The sequence below is a fragment of the Agrilus planipennis genome, unplaced genomic scaffold, assembly GCF_000699045.2.
Source record: "Agrilus planipennis isolate EAB-ADULT unplaced genomic scaffold, Apla_2.0 scaffold201, whole genome shotgun sequence".
Taxonomy (NCBI): Eukaryota; Metazoa; Arthropoda; class Insecta; order Coleoptera; family Buprestidae; genus Agrilus; species Agrilus planipennis.
The window spans coordinates 439116-457408 of record NW_020439103.1 but is presented as its reverse complement, the minus strand read 5'-3'; the positions used below and the strand labels follow the sequence as shown (position 1 = coordinate 457408).

General features: G+C 34.1%; 1 protein-coding gene and 1 long non-coding RNA gene across 2 annotated transcripts in view; both read right to left on the bottom strand.

The window, feature by feature from the left end:
* Positions 1-485: 485 nt before the first annotated feature.
* Positions 486-766, bottom strand: LOC112905334. The gene is made up of 2 exons (XR_003231713.1): positions 624-766; positions 486-557 (listed from the first exon to the last, which is right to left on the bottom strand). It is a non-coding gene; the product is annotated as an uncharacterized LOC112905334 (long non-coding RNA).
* A 5913-nt stretch (positions 767-6679) lies between these two features.
* The window catches only part of LOC108740608 (neurotrimin-like), a 34910-nt gene continuing 23296 nt past the window's right edge, over positions 6680-18293 (bottom strand). Inside the window, exons 5-10 of the mRNA XM_025977505.1 lie at positions 17659-17787; positions 14831-14968; positions 9049-9198; positions 8911-8982; positions 7130-7204; positions 6680-7072 (exon numbers count right to left, since the gene is read on the bottom strand). Of these exons, the coding sequence (XP_025833290.1) occupies positions 6930-7072; positions 7130-7204; positions 8911-8982; positions 9049-9198; positions 14831-14968; positions 17659-17787 (707 nt within the window). The 3' untranslated portion in view covers positions 6680-6929. The remainder of the gene's footprint in view (positions 7073-7129; positions 7205-8910; positions 8983-9048; positions 9199-14830; positions 14969-17658; positions 17788-18293) is intronic.

The window sequence follows — 18293 nt, the reverse complement described above, 5'->3', positions numbered from 1 at the left end:
ACATGGCCTTTTCTTATTCAATTCGAAAACATTGACTCAGCTGTTATTCTATTGATTATAACAATGTACCCCGCTATACAACCAGGGGTGGAAAATTAACTTCCTGTGTACTATAAACAGTGACCGCTAATGTTTTTAGGAGGTAGAAATGTAGAAATTAATGAACTGGAGGAGTTTTGCCACTGCACAACCTCCGGCCAAAGTGCATGTCATTCTAAATTACCTCTACCATAGTTTTTAGTAATATTAAAAATTAGGGACTTATGGTGCAATTAGACTTATCAGAAAAAAAAGATCGTAGCAAGGGTGTGTTACTTTGGATTTTACAGTAGAATTTAGGTAATTTAGGGGTTTAGTTTGAGGCAAATGTTCATAACATTTTTTAGATTTTAAAGGTGAGGTTTCCTAAGCAGTTATGCCTTGAATGGTCATATTAACTATATTAGATGATCTAAAAATAATCGAAGGAATAAACATAAACTTACCTATTATAATCACGTTTTCCATGGGCCTTGTTGGGGTAGTGCTTGCTGATGTAGTGGTCGGCAATGGCAGGGCTAACAAAAAGAAATTAATATTCTTGTAAATAAGTCATTTATAGCTCTATTGGGGCATATACACACGGTAAATTTTAATACTGCCGTCTGCTTCTCCTAAAGAATTTTTGGCTACGCATTTGTAGATTCCAAAGTCTGAAGGCGAAACGTTAGATATATGCAACTTCATACGCTTTTTGAAGCTGTGTTCTTCTAAATCAACTTTGTATTTTCCATCTGGAAATATATAAAATAATAAATTTGAAACGACAATTAAATTTTCTTTATTTAAGTATTACAATTTCTAGGTTAAAAATTCGCTAATATATGTTACTGGAAGTGGTAAATAAGATTATTTAGGTAGGTGTTTATTGGTACCGCATAAAAATCATGAAGATTGATTATTGTTTTTAATACTTAATAAGTAGAAAGTTCAGATATGTACGGATCTGATATTTGTGGCAAAAAATACGAGTTAGAACGATAGGGGGTCGTAAAATAGGTTTCTATAGATACTAAGGGGATTGCAGCATGAGAAATGTTGAAGAATACTAATGTAGGGGTTCCTTTTTAACAACACTAATGTTAGATTTATAATTCCCTACTTTCAAAAGAGTGCAATAAGTTTTTTGTTTCCTTTTCNCGTGTTATAGGAAAATTCGTATAAATATTCGTCTATATAAATAAAAATCAATGGCTAAATGTGTTTCTAAGCGGAACATTCGAGAACGACTGGACCAATTTCCATAATGTTTTTTCTTAAATATTCCTTGAAGTCCGAGGAAAGTTCTTAAAAGAAAAATTGGAAAAAATTCCCAGAAAACCTAAAAATCTCACTTTTATTTTTCCAACTTTTGACAGAACGACAGTCAGGGCAGCTAATCTTTTCATATAAATAGTAAAGAAATATAAATCAAATAAATGCAATTTAAAGATTTTGAGGTCGGTTTAGCGTAGTATTTATTAAATACGGTATAAAGGGAAAAAGTTCCACCAAGAAATATGTAATTTCTATATTTGCTATAAAGTTTACTTTATCTGTATGTCTCCTTAACACTCTAACACGATCACAGTTGACACGTTAGCAACAAAAAAACAAAAAAGAAATCATCTCTGCAGTACACAAAAACCTCCCTTAGATTAATATAATTTGACACAAAGTATAGGTACCTGCCTATTACTTATAGATAAATTCATACCGAAATAAGTCGAAGTTTTCCTCTTTGATTGACATTTACCATTGGGTTTATTTACTGTTTTATTGAACGTTATTTATAAGTGTCAAGCAAACTTGTCTTTTCTTAGGCCTTTGTTCAGCCGATTGTCACTTTCACCATGATGCCTGAGGTGTCCTACCAACCTATCTCGTCTATTTTTTATTGACTTCCATACAGTCCTCTGTTCTCTTATTCTTTCTAAACTTCTCTATCCACGGTATTCTTATCATTCGTCTACAATACCACATTTCGAACGCTTCTAACCTTTTCTTTTCCGCCGCGCCCACTGTCTATGTTTCGGACCCGTACAGCGCCGCGCTCCAAACATACACATTTAACAATCTTTTTTTGAATTTCTAAATTAATCGTTTGCGAGCATAGAAGTGACTTCTTTTTTTGTGTTATCCTCTGCTTTATATCCCTACTATTCGTTTTGTCCTGACTTATCTGACTTCCTAGATATCTAAAATCAGCCACTTCTTCTAATTTTTCGTCTGCTATATTTAAGTAATTTACTGCGACTTTTTTTATGTTATTGATTTAAGAATGTAGAAATAACTTATATTACTACTATTACAGGAAACGTAAAATTTAATCTGTTAGCGTTACCAACAACTCACTATTAAAGATTGAATAAACCTTTCAACTAATATGCAAACGAATTCATATCAAGCAAAGACTGCTTTCTTTTAATAAGAGTTGACCCGGCAGATGCTGCTCCATGCGGACAATTATTACACTAAAAAGAAAATAAAAAGCTTAGCGAACGTCGAATATTTGTTAAAATATGTTAACCATAGGTGAACTTTTAATGATAGATGTAATTGATCATCCTACTTATTATAGTGCCGTTCTATTAGTTTTTATGCGTTTATTGCTAACTCCTAGCAACGATGTTATTTTTAACGATTATTTTTGTTAATAGTGTAAGTAAGGTTATTATTATTTGTATGAAAATTTTAGAACTTTTTCCAAGATGATAAGAAACAAATAAATGAAATATGAGACTCACCCCAATTACAACTAACACAATTTTACTGAGTGGACACGTGTTTCGCCCACTTCAAACGTGGGTATTATCAATGCGAGACTGGTGTTCCCATTTCTATTTTGAATATAATAAATGGGAACGATTTCAAATTAGTTATTTTTCATCTTCCAACAACTTTTGCACTGATCCTTCACAGATATTTTAAACCCTGTTGTCCGTTTAGCAGATGGAAAAGAAATTAATTGTTAATACCAAGTAAAATACGGAAAGATTAGCATTTTTTTTGTATTTTTACAGACGCCTCTGTCACACTGTTCTTTTTACGCTGCAGTGATAAAGCAGCGTCCGCTCTTTTGTATTTCGAAACGGTTCTAACGTGATTCCATGTTGGAATGTAAAGAAAACAATGCCTTTTAACTAGAATCTGCTGCGCGCCGAGTGGCTACGCTAAAGATTAAATGTTAAGGATTCATGATGAATGACATTTGTCATCCTAGACTTTGTTCCAAGACGAAAAAGAGGACGGTAAGAGTTATTTCCGGTTTTTGTAGTTTAATCAAAGAGCCTTTTGTACCTACCATCGAATCCTCAGGGCTCTCATTAACGATGCTACCCTCTTTCCTGTTCTCTTACAACTTATAAATTACCTTTCGCTAGATTATAACCAAGTAAGAACTAAATTCTTTTCATACGACTCTGATTACTTTTTAATTGGAAGTCTGAAATATTAGAACAGGCAAAAGAAATAAAAAAGCTCAATTTTATTTGTCGACTCGTACGAAAAACGTCTGCTGATTCGGACCAGGAGCGCACGTAGAATTTAAGTTTGTATACTACTCTGTATTTCAGCAAACGCAGCATTTTAAACAGAATTCCGGAATATACCAATGAGTTATTAATTTGTTAGACTGTAAATTCGATGCACAAAAAGAGAAATTTAAACATAACCTCCAATTGGAACGAACGCATTAAAACAGTTGAATAGCTCCAGTACCTACACCACATTGTAAAGGACAGATTTAACATAAACATCGATTTACTACAGTGGATAATATATTAGCTATTTACTCAATTTATTATATAAAATAACTCCAATTGTTCGAAAATTATTTATTATTTATTCGCAACATCGCCATAGATCTCTTCGTTTCATTTGTTGACAGTTGAATCGGACGGTGATATATCCACAAAGAGAAATGACCTATATTTTACGCGAAATATCATTAAATGGATTACACTTCTGTTTATTGTCAGTTCTGCTTATTTACAAGCTTCGATTTTCTATTCCAATATCGGAAATAATATCCCACGATAGTTTGCTTTTGTTTTATTGGATAATTTGTGGAAAAGTTTACCAAAGCAAATTAATAATGAATTTAGCAAATAAACACAAAACAACGCAGTCTTTGCTTATTGATATAAAATAGTTGAAGTTAATAAATGTAAATAAACATTTCTAACTTCTTGTTTAGAACTGCAGGGGAGTGAAACACTCAATTTCCCATTAACTTCTGGTCTAATTATCGAGATGTTGCTGTGTTGACGCAAATTTATTGGTTATAGAGGCATACAAAAGGGAAAATGTTTTGTGTGCATAACACGAAGGAAAAAATACGGCAAACTTTGCATAAAAATCCCTATTTTCGCCGCAGGTCATGCTTGAAGTCGGCAATAAAATGACCGCAATGGCGGCTGCATATTTTGGGGAACTTCCCTCAGGTGTCTATTAGCTCGCTATAACGAGGACGCCATAAAATTTAACAAGCCCAAGTTAGTGTAATAACGAAGATGTTAATATTCCGAGTTCTGCATTTCGCATCATTTTCTGGGAAATTTGAGGCTATGTAAATGCATAGAGGCAACCGCTCCTGTTCCTGGGTGAGACTTTAAACCTGTTTAGTCGGGATCGAACGGAAATTTTCTACCATCGCTTCCCCAATGTTTATGAGACACTATGAATGTGCTTATAATAACGTTGTTTTGAATGCGATTTTTATCGTTTGTGATTCAATTTATAAAAGCTATTCAATACTGTGCAATATTGACTTTGTTTCGGTAGTAGGTAACCAATATCAAATTCATACTGAATTTGGTAGTACCTACTAAAACTTCTATTGGCTTTTTAAAACAAACTCTAATTGAGAATAAGAGAAATTCCCAATCTACAAATTGCTAGAAATATGAGTCTACGTACTTAATATCTTGATTGTAGCACATACAAGAATTTAAAGCAAATGAATATGAAATTGATTATCATGAACATAAGACTTTTTCATTGGGAAGTTAGGAATCGTTAAATGAATAATTATCGATTTAAAGTCATATATTTATATATACAAATAGATAAAAGAATGGAATATCTATGCATTCAAGTTTCGCAGTAGAATTTTACCTACCGTCTGTAATTTTCTTCTGAATTCTAATGATAAGGAACGTTTCATTGAATCTTCTCAATAGATTTCGTTTCAAAGGAACATTGAAGGATTTATCTACTGTGGATTATGGTCCTTTTTGTACCCGGATTATTAAAAATAGGGGAGTATCTCCGCTGTCGGCGCTGTTTGCTGATTCAGTTGTCGTGCTGGCTAGTCGACGGTGTTTGTTGAATAGACTAAAGATGCTGCCTTAGTTGATAAATTTTTTACCGGCGCTGGCTATATTATGCTCGTCAATCCCATAGGTATACTTTGAGGCACTTAAGTAAGAAAGTCTTTTTTATTCGTTACAGAAGTAAAACAAAAATACTGATATGCAAGGGAAGAAAAAGTCGGGAAAGAGTGAATATAGAGATAGGAGAAGAACAGTTAGAAGAAGTGGCTGCTTTAAGGTATCTAGAAAGTCAGATAAGTCAGGACGGAAGGAGTAGTAGGGATATAAGGCAGAGGATAGCGCAGGTCGAGTCGCCTTCAATAAAAAGAAGTCACTTCTATGCTCGCGAATGGTTAATTTAGAAATTCGGAAAAGATTGTTAAAGATGTACGTTTGGATCACGGCGCTGTACGGGTGCGAAACATGGACGGTGGGCGCGGCGGAAAAGAAAAGGTTAGAAGTGTTCGAAAAGTGGTGTTACAAGCGAATGATGAGGATACCGTGGATAGAGAAGGTTAGAAATGAAGAGGTATTAGAAAGATTAGGAAAACAGGGGACTCTATGGAAGTCAATAAAAAATAGGCGAGATAGGTTGATAGGACACATTCTCAGGCATGAAAGTCTAGTCAGAGACATATTAGAGGCAGAAACAGGAGTTAAAAGGAGGAGAGGTAGACCTAGATTAGATTACTGTTCATAAATAGTTAAGAATGTGGGCTGTTCTATTTTATATATGGAAATGCGAAGATTAGCTCAAGTGGAGGTACTTGTACAACCAGTCTTAGGACTGACGATCTTATGATAATGACAAAAGCTGCTTTTATGTAATTTCGAAGTCCCTGCAAACCCTTCATAAGACGAATATTCTTCATCGACTATCACTTTTCAACTAATTTATCAAGAAGTATGTCTAAACGCCGGCAGCGGACTTTTATAAGTATATTCTAAATATAAATAGTAAGTTCACTGATTCATTCCTTTGATTTGCCGTAAACTTTTCCCCCTGTTGACACTTCATCAGAGCGTCCCCTCACCAGGCTGTGCAGAGTGTCATCGTAAAGCCACAGCAAAAATATATTCTGTATCTCTACTACTCTACATTACTGAAGGTAAACCAATCTCGTATAAATCGTCCAAGCATACATAAAGTAAGTAGGCTTATGATCGCCTGGAAAAGACGCCGCCATCTTGGCTCAGATCAAAAGAGAGACCCTACTATATAGAGTATCTTTATACTGAGGCAGCGGAATCTCTACTCTCATCACATTAAAAGCAATAAAAGTATTGATTATAAGAAAGTATTGTTTATTTCACATTAATAGCTAAAATACAGTGCATTGCAGGATTCATTTGATATATAAAAAAATGGGTGTGTGCACTTATGTACACGCGGTAGAAGTTATACTTCCACTGACGTTTTTATTTGGCCGGTGTACACATAATAGTAATAATAATTATGTACTTATTTAAGCATCGTTTTCGATTACAGCTGTCATTGAGAGTTGTCCAGTGCGCGCGCAACTTCCGTTGCGTACTAAAATGTTACATTCAACTCGCCAAAAGAAGTATAACTTCGGGAAATGAGCTAAAGGTTATTCAACCGTTTGTAACATATATCAGTAATAAACAAGCCAACGTCGAGAGTTCTAGCAAACTTTTACCAACCGATGACGATAAAGCCCAAGTGTCATACGATTTATAGGAATGAACTTCATTGGCCGTACTAATTACTCCAATTTCTGTAATGTGCGGGACGCATTTTAAAAAGTCGTTTAATTTTATTCGTAACTACTTACCCGCCTCTACCACGTTCTCGAAACTATTGTTAATATCCGGCTGGTACTTTGTGATCGCGGGGGAGGCAAGTTTTTCTGAAAAAAAAAAGACAGAAAACGATTTTGTGACACTCGAGAGATCGCTTTAACAAATTCATCAAAACAAATACTATTTTTCTGGTGCTTGATAATTCTTATTTTCAATGGAATATTTAAGTAGAAGTTCCATACATACATTCAAGATAAAATAAAAAAAATTACTATTGCTTATAATAATGACAATCGAATAATAATAATGCACTTAAGCAATAAATTGCAGAGGATGTAGCAGGATTAGCATCTAGCAAGGAGTTAGAGATAGCTTTAAATAAAATTGAAACGGTATTGACAAAACAGTATTGTATGAAAATAAATAAAAGTGAAACTAAAATACTACCATGTAAGGAAAGAGAAAGTAGGGAAAGAGCGAATATAAAGATAGCAGACGAGATTAGAAGAAGTGACTCATTTTAGATATCTAGGAAGTCAGAACGGAAGAAGTACTAGGGATATAAAGCAGAGGGCAGCACAGGGTCATTGTGGTGTTACAGGCGAATGATGAGGATACCGTGGATAGAGAAGGTTAGAAATGAAGAAGTATTAGAAAGGATTGGAGAACAGAGGACTCCATGGAAGTCAATAAGAAATAGACGGGATAGGTTGGTAGGACACCTTCTCAGGCATGAAGGTCTAGACAGAGGTATATAAGAAACATAAACGGAAGTAATGAAGGGTAGAAAACTAGATTAGATTGCTGTTTGCAAATAGTTAAGGATATGGAGGACTGGAGTCCAACCAGTCTTAGGACTGACGACCTTATGATAATGATGAGGCAATAAATCGATATTAATTACAGGTAAATTGTCTACGTTATCTTGTAATAAAATCGAATTTTATGAAATGTGTCAGTCAATAATTCATTTGCTTGAGGTTTGAATGCAATTTTCCTTCTGAATGCAAATGAATAGGAATAAAAAAACGAAAAGCGTGACTACCCTTTTTACCTGATGCGTACACGGCACCGTGATTGCTTCAAAACCGTCCCTATGTTGCCATTACCTTATGAATAAAATACAAGTGCGGAATCGATGATGCATGCACGTGCAACCAGTTATTTTGACTTGTACTACTTCTTAATGGGTACAATAAAAATGTCAATTAATGCCATTAGTGTCATATTTCTTATTATAAAAAGTTTAAGAAAATTGTTGTAATCTATAGTTACTGTCACTAGTAGAATTTCAATTTTTAGTAATTATTACAGGTAGTATAGAACTGACATGGCCTTTTCTTATTCAATTCGAAAACATTGACTCAGCTGTTATTCTATTGATTATAACAATGTACCCCGCTATACAACCAGGGGTGGAAAATTAACTTCCTGTGTACTATAAACAGTGACCGCTAATGTTTTTAGGAGGTAGAAATGTAGAAATTAATGAACTGGAGGAGTTTTGCCACTGCACAACCTCCGGCCAAAGTGCATGTCATTCTAAATTACCTCTACCATAGTTTTTAGTAATATTAAAAATTAGGGACTTATGGTGCAATTAGACTTATCAGAAAAAAAAGATCGTAGCAAGGGTGTGTTACTTTGGATTTTACAGTAGAATTTAGGTAATTTAGGGGTTTAGTTTGAGGCAAATGTTCATAACATTTTTTAGATTTTAAAGGTGAGGTTTCCTAAGCAGTTATGCCTTGAATGGTCATATTAACTATATTAGATGATCTAAAAATAATCGAAGGAATAAACATAAACTTACCTATTATAATCACGTTTTCCATGGGCCTTGTTGGGGTAGTGCTTGCTGATGTAGTGGTCGGCAATGGCAGGGCTAACAAAAAGAAATTAATATTCTTGTAAATAAGTCATTTATAGCTCTATTGGGGCATATACACACGGTAAATTTTAATACTGCCGTCTGCTTCTCCTAAAGAATTTTTGGCTACGCATTTGTAGATTCCAAAGTCTGAAGGCGAAACGTTAGATATATGCAACTTCATACGCTTTTTGAAGCTGTGTTCTTCTAAATCAACTTTGTATTTTCCATCTGGAAATATATGAAATAATAAATTTGAAACGACAATTAAATTTTCTTTATTTAAGTATTACAATTTCTAGGTTAAAAATTCGCTAATATATGTTACTGGAAGTGGTAAATAAGATTATTTAGGTAGGTGTTTATTGGTACCGCATAAAAATCATGAAGATTGATTATTGTTTTTAATACTTAATAAGTAGAAAGTTCAGATATGTACGGATCTGATATTTGTGGCAAAAAATACGAGTTAGAACGATAGGGGGTCGTAAAATAGGTTTCTATAGATACTAAGGGGATTGCAGCATGAGAAATGTTGAAGAATACTAATGTAGGGGTTCCTTTTTAACAACACTAATGTTAGATTTATAATTCCCTACTTTCAAAAGAGTGCAATAAGTTTTTTGTTTCCTTTTCTGAACAACTAAATAAAACTGTATTCATTCATTTAATTTCGGCGAGATATTCGTTTGAACGTTCATTAGAAAAGTTAAGCTTCATGAACATTCTGAATTGTAATTGAAAAGTTCTTTTGATTTGATGTCACCAAGCGAAATGTCTCGGTTTCACCGACTGAGTAGGAACTTTTCTAATTTCGATCTTCCACAATTTCATTTTACGTGTCGAGGATTCACGAAGTGCGATGACAGAATAATAAGCTAAAAGACAGAACTTAAAAAACTTATAACCAAAATGTTTCCACCTAATAGTGGACTAAAATGGGGAAAGAAAAAGCTACCCCATCTGTAAGGAAAAATTCATAGACCTAGCATCTTACACCAGTGTCTTAGTTGTCACAGCTGTTGAAATTGTGTAAGTTGTCCAAAAGAAGTCATCTTTTTTGCTTCAATTGTTTCCAGTTATCATTTGTATTTTCCTTTTGGGTAAATGAGGAAAAACAAATAGATGTTCTTAAAATAAAATAAAATAAATATGAGATAAACTTTCTTTTTCTTGGAAATAATGCGAGTTTTAAGTAAACAACTCTATTACCTAACATGTCACAGAGATGAATAATCTCGGTTACATTTTATTTAGGAAAAATGTCTAGGTATTTATATAATTAGAATTTTTTAAACTCCTAAGCGATTTAGAAAAAAAGGTTCAATTTAATAATTGGGGCACTATCTAAGTACATTAGAAATAAAAAAACATTCTGCTTATTAACAAAATGTGAATCAATAAAACGTTGATTACACAGGTCTGCGAATTTTCTTTTCTGAAAAGTTTTTTCTTAAATTGTTCATGTTTGTGGTAATTGTCTTAAAAGTAATAGAAAACGATATTCATGTGGTGTATACCACGTCACATTAACCCATAAATGCTCAGAGAACACATTTCCATTTGAACCCTTCCCACGTAATGAGTGCGACAAAATAATATTCGATAACCAGTGTTTCTATGTTTTTAACGATGCTCTTTTCGATGGTGTTAGTTAAAATTACCTCCAACAATATTAAAGCATGGAAAGATCGAAAATAAACAAAAAAACGTGATTTTTGAATTAACTTTTTTCTTAAAAATTAATTTTTTGTGTCCTTACGATTTTTTTATGTGCTTAAAACCTATGTAGATTATGACCTCGATATCCAAACATGAAATAATCACCGCTCGTCAAGTCGAAATGCCTTTACAAACTGTTTGATCAAACCGAGTTTAAAGTAATGTGGTGGAAGAAATACCTTTTCGGGATCTTTCCAACTCGTATTGATGACATTTTTCACTCCGACTTCCAATTGCATTCTAATTTGGACATAGAAATACCGAATAACAATTATTTTGATTTACCATGAGTCCATTGTCTTAACACTTCAACACATATTTTATCGTAACCCAGTGTTTATCTTGGTGACACAACTTCATTTTGAAGTAAGCTTAATAAGCATTTATTACAAAGTCTGTTATATTCAATTTTTGCTTAACTATTGTATATTGTCTGTAAATGTAAAAAAATACATTTGAATTGTTTTTACAATTCCCAGAAGCCATAGTTAAAGAAGAACAAAGTTTATATTTGCAAAATATAGATCACCATTTGCATGCTTAAGATAAATTTATATAAAAAACTTTTTTATCGCAGACCTGCGTCATGTTTGGTAGTAGGGTATTTACTGAAAACTGAGTGAAGTGAAGACATTGCAATGTATGAAATTGTATTTCTGTATAAGAAGCTTTTAACACTTCTAACCCTAACTTTCTTTAAAAGCAATTATCGGAAAACGATTTTACGACCTTACATCAAATATCCTGCAATCTACTTCCAATTTAAAATACGCTTTTCGTGCTTATGTTACCTTTCGAGATCAATTCAGTTTGAGTTTGAAAAGGCGGCAATACACCAAGGTGTAAACATTGAATTGATTCTTGCACAGTGAAAAACGTAAGAGTTTTCGTTTCATACTACCTCTTGTGCTTTTTATATTTTTGACTTGTGTTATTTTTTTTTTTATTATTGAATTTATGTTATTTATTTCTTTGCTCCAACTTCTTCCTATCCTGAGCGCATTTTCCGAAAACTACAGAACCTCCCTAAGTATTCGCGAATAGGAATCTATTATTATTTTCTCTGCCTCATTATACTCTTGTGTGCTTCTAATTTGTATCTAACTAACCTTTCATCCTTCTTAAGGCATCCCGTCTCTTCTTTCTTTTTATTGATTTTCATAGCGTCCCTTGTTCTCCTGTTCATTGTAATACTTCCTTATATAAACAGGTAAAATTTGTATGTAGGAGATAACATCCGAAACTGCTCATGGAATTTCAAAAATTCTTGCACTTATATTTAGAATGGACTTTCAAGATAAATGTAGAATATATATAATTCAGTTATTTGTATTATCTTTCCCAATGTTAAGTTAGAACTATTTCAATGAAAAGCGACTAAAAGAGGTAAAATGTTATTTATTTAATCCGTAGTTTTCAACCGAGATTTCGTCTTTTTGGTTGAAAATTTTATTATGGTAGATTGCTTAATTATTGTATTACAATAGACGGAGACATGGAGAACTTATTTGGTACAATCACCCGAATATTTAACAACAATAATAGATAGTAGTGATAAAACAATGAACAGACATCAATTATTTATTGAATAATATAATCAAAGTTTGTACATATCTACCCTTTGTAAATCGTGAATGTTGCGATGCGTTAAATGGGATTGTAATTAGAATATCTGCCGAACCGATTAATAGCCAATTAAATAATGTAACTGGTCTATGCATGATTGTTATATGCTACAATGTAAAGAAAATGTATTTTACGTTGCCTGGTTTAACAATGAATAAAATCGGTGTTCATGCATAAATAGCATGCCCACTTATTCTAATATTTAAATATCAGAAAAAGATAAAAAGTTCCTCAATCACAGTTGAAAATAAATTGTAAAATACATAATCAATAAGCTAACGGCTATAGCGACAGAATTTTGATAGTTTATCTAGCCAGTTTAGTTTTTTTAAGGGAAATCTTTAAAATAGAAACACATGAAACTGACTTTTCAATTTGACCTTTCTATGCATGGCGTCTGTTTTGTGAGGTGTAAGTTTTCCAACGTATACACTGATGGAGAATGTACAGACTATAGAATATCTAAATCCGTTAGTTCACCAGATTATAAGTCATTGTTTATTAACCATTGATTGTATGTCTAAGCAATTTTGCCTTAGTGTCATGTTGAACTAGATAATCTTTAGTGATAAATGATTCCTGTAAGCATGAGCTCAACGTCCATAATTCATCAACCGCGAACTTAATCAAAGACTACGGAGATTAGCTTGTTAGGGGAAGGTCGAAAAAAATTCTTCCTAGAGAATCCTTAGGGAAAACCACAAGGGAAATCGTTACGAAAATGTTCAACGTCGAATGCTTACTTTTCAGGAAACTAGCACTATTATTTTCTGAATTCCTATTGCTCCGTTTTCGTTTAAATAATCTATTTTTGACGATAAGTTTTGATATTTTCCATCTTTTTAGGATTGAATTATACCTCAGTTTCTACCACTTCGCTTCAGATAAACTAATGCAAGGGCGCGACTGAAAATATTTACTTTTATGACAATTATTACTCTATTTAAACATTTTGTAGTTTCGTTTTTCCTAATAAGGTCAACAAAACCTGTAATTTTATTTAGGTATAGATTGTGTCAATCATATGTGTGTGCGCGAGGTGTTTTTGTACGTGATGTCGGCGTGATTAGGATGGGATTGAATAAGGTTTATAGATTGAGAAAATTGTTAATAAAAAGTGAGAAGTCATTGGATGGAGGTAAAGACATCAATAGTCTGTCCACTCCATACTTTTTAAATCAATCCAATAAATTTCAGCAAGTCGATATCCATATTTTTAAATGGACCTTGTTGGAGCATACGTAATCCTAAAATGTAGCATCGTACTATAGATGGCGTTCACCACGCCATTATCGGTATTTTCTAAAACGCGCTATTAACACAGCAGGTAAAGGTTGGTCTGTATTCTGTCGGAGCTGCCTGCGACGCGCTGATGAGATCTAAAAGGATCAAAATCGCGATCCGCGTCTGGCAGTTTCGATAGAATACAGACCACTTCGAATTATTTTATTCAATCCAGTAAATAATTTGATTTACATACAGATATGTAATTAAAAGTATCATTAAGCAATTATTGCCTACATTAATTGTTTCATCACTCCTTTGTATTTTGAGACTATAATTGTGAAATATTCCACGCCGTGCTTTTATTACTTTAAATTTCGTGACTGCTTTCTTTAATAAATATAACAGAAAATTTTATGTTCTGATGAAAGTTAACAACACAAACCTGCGATTCTTAAGTCGAATAGTATCTACGATATATCCTGTGGACGTACTGTTCGTCCCTTTTTGTGAACTTTTATGGCAATTACTCGCCGGCATTCCGTTTTACGATACGAAGCCGAAGACGAACAAGGAACGTGCAGTAACTGCGAACGAACTGGTAGTTTTGTACAAAAAAAATAAGTGACATGGAGAGAAATTTTAAATTATGATAATAAAGATGCGCTGGAATTCTACAGGGGTCTGAAACAGTTTTTTTATTTGAAAGGACTTTTATACGTTGTAATTTCTTTACCAGTCACCCCTAGCAATTTTTTTTCTTTGCAGAGGAGGCTGACATAATTGATTTTACAAAATGGGAAAAGGTAAATTTGTTTTAGCATATCTGGATCACAAGAAAAACTGTAATATTAATTTGAAATCATTTTTTCGATTTTTTATTTACCCACTACAAACTACCTCAAATTAATGAGGGAAAAATTGTTACTGTTGTCACACCCCCGCCGGGAATCGAACCCGGGACCTTTGGCTTTACGCAGCAATGTTCTGACCACTAAACTACAGGTTCGATTCCCGGCGGGGGTGCGACAACAGCAACAATTTTTCCCTCATTAATTTGAGGTAGTTTGTAGTGGGTAAATAAAAAATCGAAAAAATTATTTCAAATTAATATTGCATATTAATCCACTATTAAGTAACTAAGAATGTCATAAGATTTCATGTATTTAAGAAAAACTGTATCATAAAAATAAACAGGGCTTTGATCCTTTCAGCCCTTAACGTTAAAGCTGGCGACTTTAGTCAGAATTAATAGCCTAATATTTAATTTCCCAAAAATTCAATCACTAACCTGATACTATTGTTATATCATCTTCTTTCGTCCAATAGTTCATGGACTTTGGAAATGCTTCAGAGCGACACTCGATTGATACCTTTTGTCCTTGATAGGCACCAACTAGTTGATTTGCTATTGATATCATTGGAGGGACTGAAACAAAAGAAAATGGTGTAATTTCATCCAGCGAGGCAGCTCGAAAACTGTTGAAAAAGAAAATCAAAGGTAACGCGACGTTAAACAATGGTATGAATTTTCAAATAGTTGAATTGTGTGGGTGGATTACAACAAATAAAATGTACGTATGGCAGGGTGTTGGCAAAGAGTTGGGGTATTACTCCTACAAAGAATATCAGTAACTGTGAATTATTGGAGAAATAAACGAAATCTAAACGTCAATGAAATTTTATATCTTAATATTTTAAGTAAAATTGATTGTTTAAAGGTTTTCAAATAATTTCAAACTATTTAATTTCAATTTCTGCTAAGTTTGTAAAATACTAAATCAAGCAAGTGTAATTTTCCGTAAGCAAACTTTTACATTCACGCTTTCCCGGTTTCTTCATGCCCTTATCTAAAAAAAAAACTTTTAAGTGTTTCATTCCCACCAGCCAGTAATGCTGGTGGGCGGGCAGTCCCACCGGACTACGTCGGAAGGTAGAGCGGAAGGCCCTCTTCAGCCTGCTTTCAGGAATCGTGGGAATGGCTGGGTGGTGGTTCGGGTGAAATGAAGACAGAAGAGAATGAAAGATTATCTGTGGAAAATTACTGCCCCAGCATTTGCCTAAGTGATCCAAGGAAACCACAGAAAAACTTGGACCAAGGCAGACGGACCCGGAATCGAACCGGCGTCCTCCCGAATGCTAAGCAATGGTCTAAACCTCTAGGCCATGCCGCTCGGTGCCCTTATTTAGACGCTGCTTGTTCAAGTGTGCAAAAAACTGTCACCCAATCTCTAAAAGTGCTCATATACAAGAACTAATGTGCAGGATGCAGTAATGTTTTATGAAAATGCATGGATATAGCCTGATGGTTAATCTGAATACATGTTTTTTAAAGAAAGATGTCTTGACCGACTGACCTACTAGTAATGGAAGTAATTTCAATAAAAAATACCCTTTCTTACTGGATTGAAGTAAATATTTTGCGGAACGAGTCTCGGGATTTCTCAATTCTTCCCTTTCAACCGAGTTACTCTGTACTTTGGGTTACATTGAAATTACTAATTTTCACATCACAACGCGGCGCTCCACGTGGGAGAAAATGTACATATTATATTACATAATAAAAGGAAAATAAAGTGCAGCAGTTCATGAAGTTGTCGTGGAATGAGATTATTTTGTTCGTAATCTCGTTTCCAGCGGATTGTAGTAGTAGCGGATGCATTAAGATATTTGGTTTTGGAATAAACAGATAACAAAGGGCGAACCTGCAAACACTCGACTACTAATTTCGTGAGAGTGAGAGATAATGAAAACAACAACTTAGTACACGATATGGGGTGGCATTATCCGTGGTATTATCCAGCCATTGAAATAAATTTAGATGTTTCTGCTAGCGAATTACAGCCAGTGGCGGCGTAAACATAACATAACGTTATAATGAACGACTTAATTGCAAGGTAGTTACCTAAAGAGCAAAATTTGCACCATTATTTATTAATTACAAATTTTAAGCAAGATATTAGTTGCCTTAGTTATCCCTAGTCAAGTAACGAAGCCGGTAGGGTCAGCTACGCCATTCAGTTACTTCAGATTGTCGTGATTTCAAGATATTTTAACATTTAAATCCATTTTTGGCCTTCTTGCAAGCGCTTAGTACTACTTGCAATTATAGTCTAAAATAACCGAGGAAGCAGTTAAGCGTTAAAATTGCCTTGAATTGACATTGAATTTTAGTAACCTCAAAATTAAACAAACTGAATGTTGCACAAGACCCAGAATCATAGTACACGTCTGAGGAGCGGGCGCATTTCGCAGGATAACAGCATAGGTGGCTATTCTTCGTTTACAATCTGTAGCGATATGACCTTCAGTTTGGCCAGCGCAAAGGAGAAAAGAACAGCACTAAGCCAGAAAAGAAAGGAGACAACTCTCGGCCAAACTCTTAACCGGTGAGGAGCGTATAATCCGTTAGTCCTGCACGGAAAAATTGACCATTTTATCCACTAAAATTGCATTGTTCAAATGTGCTGTTACTGGTAGCATTTACTACTGAAAATATCAACGAGATGTTTATTTATATTTGAAGACATATTAAAGGCTTTAATGCTTGTTTTCGACTCGCACTACTATTCATGATTGAACAAAACTTTTGGTAGGTACTGTATGAAAAAGTATGTTTAATGAACAAGAGTCGAGAGTACAATGAGCTTTTTCTCCCTACCTACGATTTTACCAGCGCTCATCCAAGACATTTCAAAATGCACATTGCTAGAGAAAGTAAATGAAGTATAGTGTGAAGCATATTGTTATTATTTAGAAAATGTTTTATCATTTTAAGGAAAATCGAACAGTTTTAATAACAATAAGTACTTACAAAGTTGTATTTTTATAACGTATGTTTATATAATACATCAAAAGAAGTAGTTTGAAAATTTGAAATTGATTTCACTTCTAAGAAAAGCTCTGTAAAATAGGATTCTTGATCTAATACCACCTCATTTCTTACATAAAGTTACGTATATCAAATCGATTTTTTGCTTGCCAGTCTTCTTTTTACCGGCTTCTCGTTCAATTTTGAAAAGTAAATTAGAATTAGCTCATGCTTCCCTGACTCCATTTGGAAGGAAAGTAAGCCCTGAAGCGTAAACATGCAAGTTTATACAATAAACGGATTCTTACAATGAACATCGAGCATTATCCTCTTGCTAACAGATGGGGGAACCCCATTAGATGCAATGCATAAGTACGGTCCCATTTGAAGTCGATTCACTTTGACCATTTCGAACTCGCTACCCTCAATTTTGAGAACTGAAACAATAATTAAAATCAGATGGAAAAATCGATTACCTCAGAAAAACAATTTATGCTTATGAGTTTTATTTTTATTTGTGCTGGAACAGATAGTAGAAGTGAAACTTCAAAGGACAAGTGGAAAAACGAATGGCAACGGACAAGTGGAAAAACGAATCGCAATAAAATTTTTACTTGAAGTTTTGCAGGAAGGTTTTCAAATTGGACAAGTACATTAACAATCTGCCCGTAAAACTTGAAGAAAACATTTTGTTGCGATTTGTTTTTCCACTTGCCCGTTGCCATTTGCTTTTCCACTTGTCCTTTGAAGTTTTCCTTCTACTATGTGTTCCAGCACATATTTCGTTTTCACAGGTTTTCTGCAAATTACGATTTGGTTTTACACAGACCGTAAATAGAGGCAATGATGCCCAGCCACGTGGAGAGCAGAGATACGAAAACAACAGCTGAGCACAGCACACGCCGCCGGGACCCTAGCGGACTCTCCGCTCTCCACGCGGCTG